Below are 2,695 nucleotides of genomic sequence, written 5' to 3'. Positions count from 1 at the left end.
ATACTATATACTAAAAATATTTTTACACCATTTTAATAACTGACTTTCTGGACATTTATATTTGACGTTTTAAAGCTCTACTTTGATTATAGTGAGGGTATTCTTGTTTGTTTGATAACAAATAGTAATTAATAGTGAATTATTGCAACGATTCGCTAAAATCCTTCACTTAAGTAAAAAACAAGAAATCCACAGTTTTGCGATCTTTTTCTTAAAAGCGGTTCATCTTGAATGTTCGAGAAAAATGGACATTTTTGACGTTTTAGTGCTTTGATGATAAGTGCGAGATGTAATTTAAGCCTTTGATGACTTGCTGGTCTCTTTTAAAAGATTACCCTTTCAATCTTCATTTGATTAAGCATTTTGCTGTCGTCAGGGTTTTAAGAGTATAATATTTTTATCATTACCAGACTATTTTACTGTCAGTGATTAAATAAATAGTATGTTTTCCATGTATGACTACATACGTAATAGGACCAACTTACTAAGACACAATTTCTGTTTTTGAGATTCCAGAATTTCCTTCATTCTCGTGTCCAGGACTCCTATCCCGGATTTTGACATCAGGGGCTTCAGAGCTCCAGAGATTGTATTTCCCTTCTTCTTCAATGATTCTAACGGTGGGCTCTTAAACATTGCGTAGAACATTTTTGTTAACGTGTACAAGTAAGTGACGAACAAAGTCTACGGTAATCTTAACTTTACCTTTCTTTTAGCACATTCTACATACAGGGCGTCCGAAACGTCTGGAACCATAGGTGATTTGCAGCTTTTCTTAATTTCACCTGCGTGATTGATTATGGCGCTGTCAAAGCATAAGAAGGACGAGTTAATCCTATTGTTAATATCAGCTTGTTTCGAGTTACAAGGATGGCATGTGGAATGCATTCTGTAAAATTCGTTGAAGTACATATGGTTCCGGACACCCTGTACATGGGAATGTTCCTAAAGGTGTTGTAACTTTCAAATGCTTTTAAATTGGTACTGGATATTTTTCAAATCGGACACAAAATAAACAAAAATAGTTTACTCTCCCCATAAAGCGTAACAATATATATAAGGTAATTACATCATGGACTTATATTGCCATATATTAAAAAATATCTTAGGGGTATTATATCCCCAGAGTTCATACTGAAAGACAAAAAAATTATCTTGTCAGTTTAACGTTCTTTTGGAATTTAAATTTTTTCGACATAAAATATTGCAACAAAAATATCCTCTGTTTGGAGAAAAACAAATTACGAATTTTGGACTTACTGTTTGTTTTTGAATTTCGCGCAAAGCTACACGAGGGCTATCTGCGCTAGCCATCCCTAATTTAGCAGTGTAAGACCACCCACCGCCAACTCTTGGGCTACTCTTTTACCAACGAATAGTGGGATTGACCGTCACATTATAACGCCCCCACGGCTGATAGGGCGAGCATGTTTGGTGTGACAGGGATTCGAACCTGCGACCCCCAGATTGCGAGTCGAGTGCCTTAACCACCTGGCCATGCCGGGCCCTTGGATTTACTACAATTGTACCATTAACGTATTAGTAATTTATAAATGAATATAAGTAAAAACTAGTGAGTGACATTAAAAAACTATTCAAAGTTTCATGTAGTAAAATATGAGTTTTAAACTAGACGTATGAAGAGTTTTTTGTAACTAATGGGTAGTTGTTTCTAAGTTATAGTTTTTCCCTGCTTCTTTATTGTTTCTCATATGAATGCTTCAGCTTGTATAAAACTCATTATAATATTGCCTCAGGCAATGAGGAGAAATGATGTCACTAAAGATGATGACGTCATAGTCCACGAAATGTCTAGAGAGTGTGGCTATCTTAGTGAGGAGTGATATAATATGAAAAGACCTGTTACTATAACTTGTGTTACTAAGTTTCTATAGGCGAGTGGTCTTACAAATGTAAATAGTGTTTAACAGGATTGCATACAGATTTCAACTTACACTTAATTGCATATGTTTGACAAAGGTGTTTCTTCTGCAGGACAGCATGCACGTTTCAACATGTCTCATCTTATTTTTCATTTACTCCTGTTGCTATAGAACAATAGGAGTTATTAGCACATATACTCTACTGCTGAAAAGTTTTTACCACACCTAATGTTTTTATAAATATTGAACAAGACAGCCAAGAGCATCTGTATGATTTAGTGCACATTTAACATACTGATTATAGTTTTTATATTTAAGCATACTTTTTACAATTATTGTCCTGAAAAGGACGCTTATTTAAATATCATGCACTTTCACTAGTTTCTCTGTATGCTGTGCATTTAAATATGTTCTTGACGTTCTTTTTACAGGGTTTCTGTGGGCTAAAGTATGTTATCATTACTTAGGATAGAGTTACTTTTGACAGACAATGTTCCTTAGGACACCTGCTCTTTTCACTTTCACAAGTAAATGAGACAACTATTATAACATATGTCAGTTGTTATTATCCATTATTTGAATGAGGCAGTTATCATAACCAATCATTTACTTTACATACTTTTATCGTTCGAAAAAAGGATGCTTATTTTGCTACAGCTAAATATGATAAATATATTACATCAAGAATGCTACTTCGTAGGTGGTCGTCACGTGGTCACACATATAAAAGATGTACTTGCTACTTTAGTATATGTAAGTAAACACATATAACTTAGTATAACACATACTGAAACATTTGTTAATAAAACTTC

The 2,695-nt window shown here is 34.0% G+C and overlaps 1 protein-coding gene across 2 annotated transcripts in view; it reads right to left on the bottom strand.

Moving 5' to 3' along the window:
• LOC111088326 overlaps positions 1-2,695 on the bottom strand; it is a 32,559-nt gene that overhangs the window by 6,163 nt on the left and 23,701 nt on the right. For both annotated transcript variants that reach the window (XM_022398102.1, XM_022398103.1), the window contains exon 4: positions 486-627. In XM_022398102.1, coding sequence (XP_022253810.1) covers positions 486-627 — 142 coding nt within the window. The remainder of the gene's footprint in view (positions 1-485; positions 628-2,695) is intronic.

Source organism: Limulus polyphemus, unplaced genomic scaffold (assembly GCF_000517525.1).
Source record: "Limulus polyphemus unplaced genomic scaffold, Limulus_polyphemus-2.1.2 Scaffold3546, whole genome shotgun sequence".
NCBI lineage: Eukaryota > Metazoa > Arthropoda > Merostomata > Xiphosura > Limulidae > Limulus > Limulus polyphemus.
This window is presented reverse-complemented; position numbering and strand designations above follow the sequence as displayed.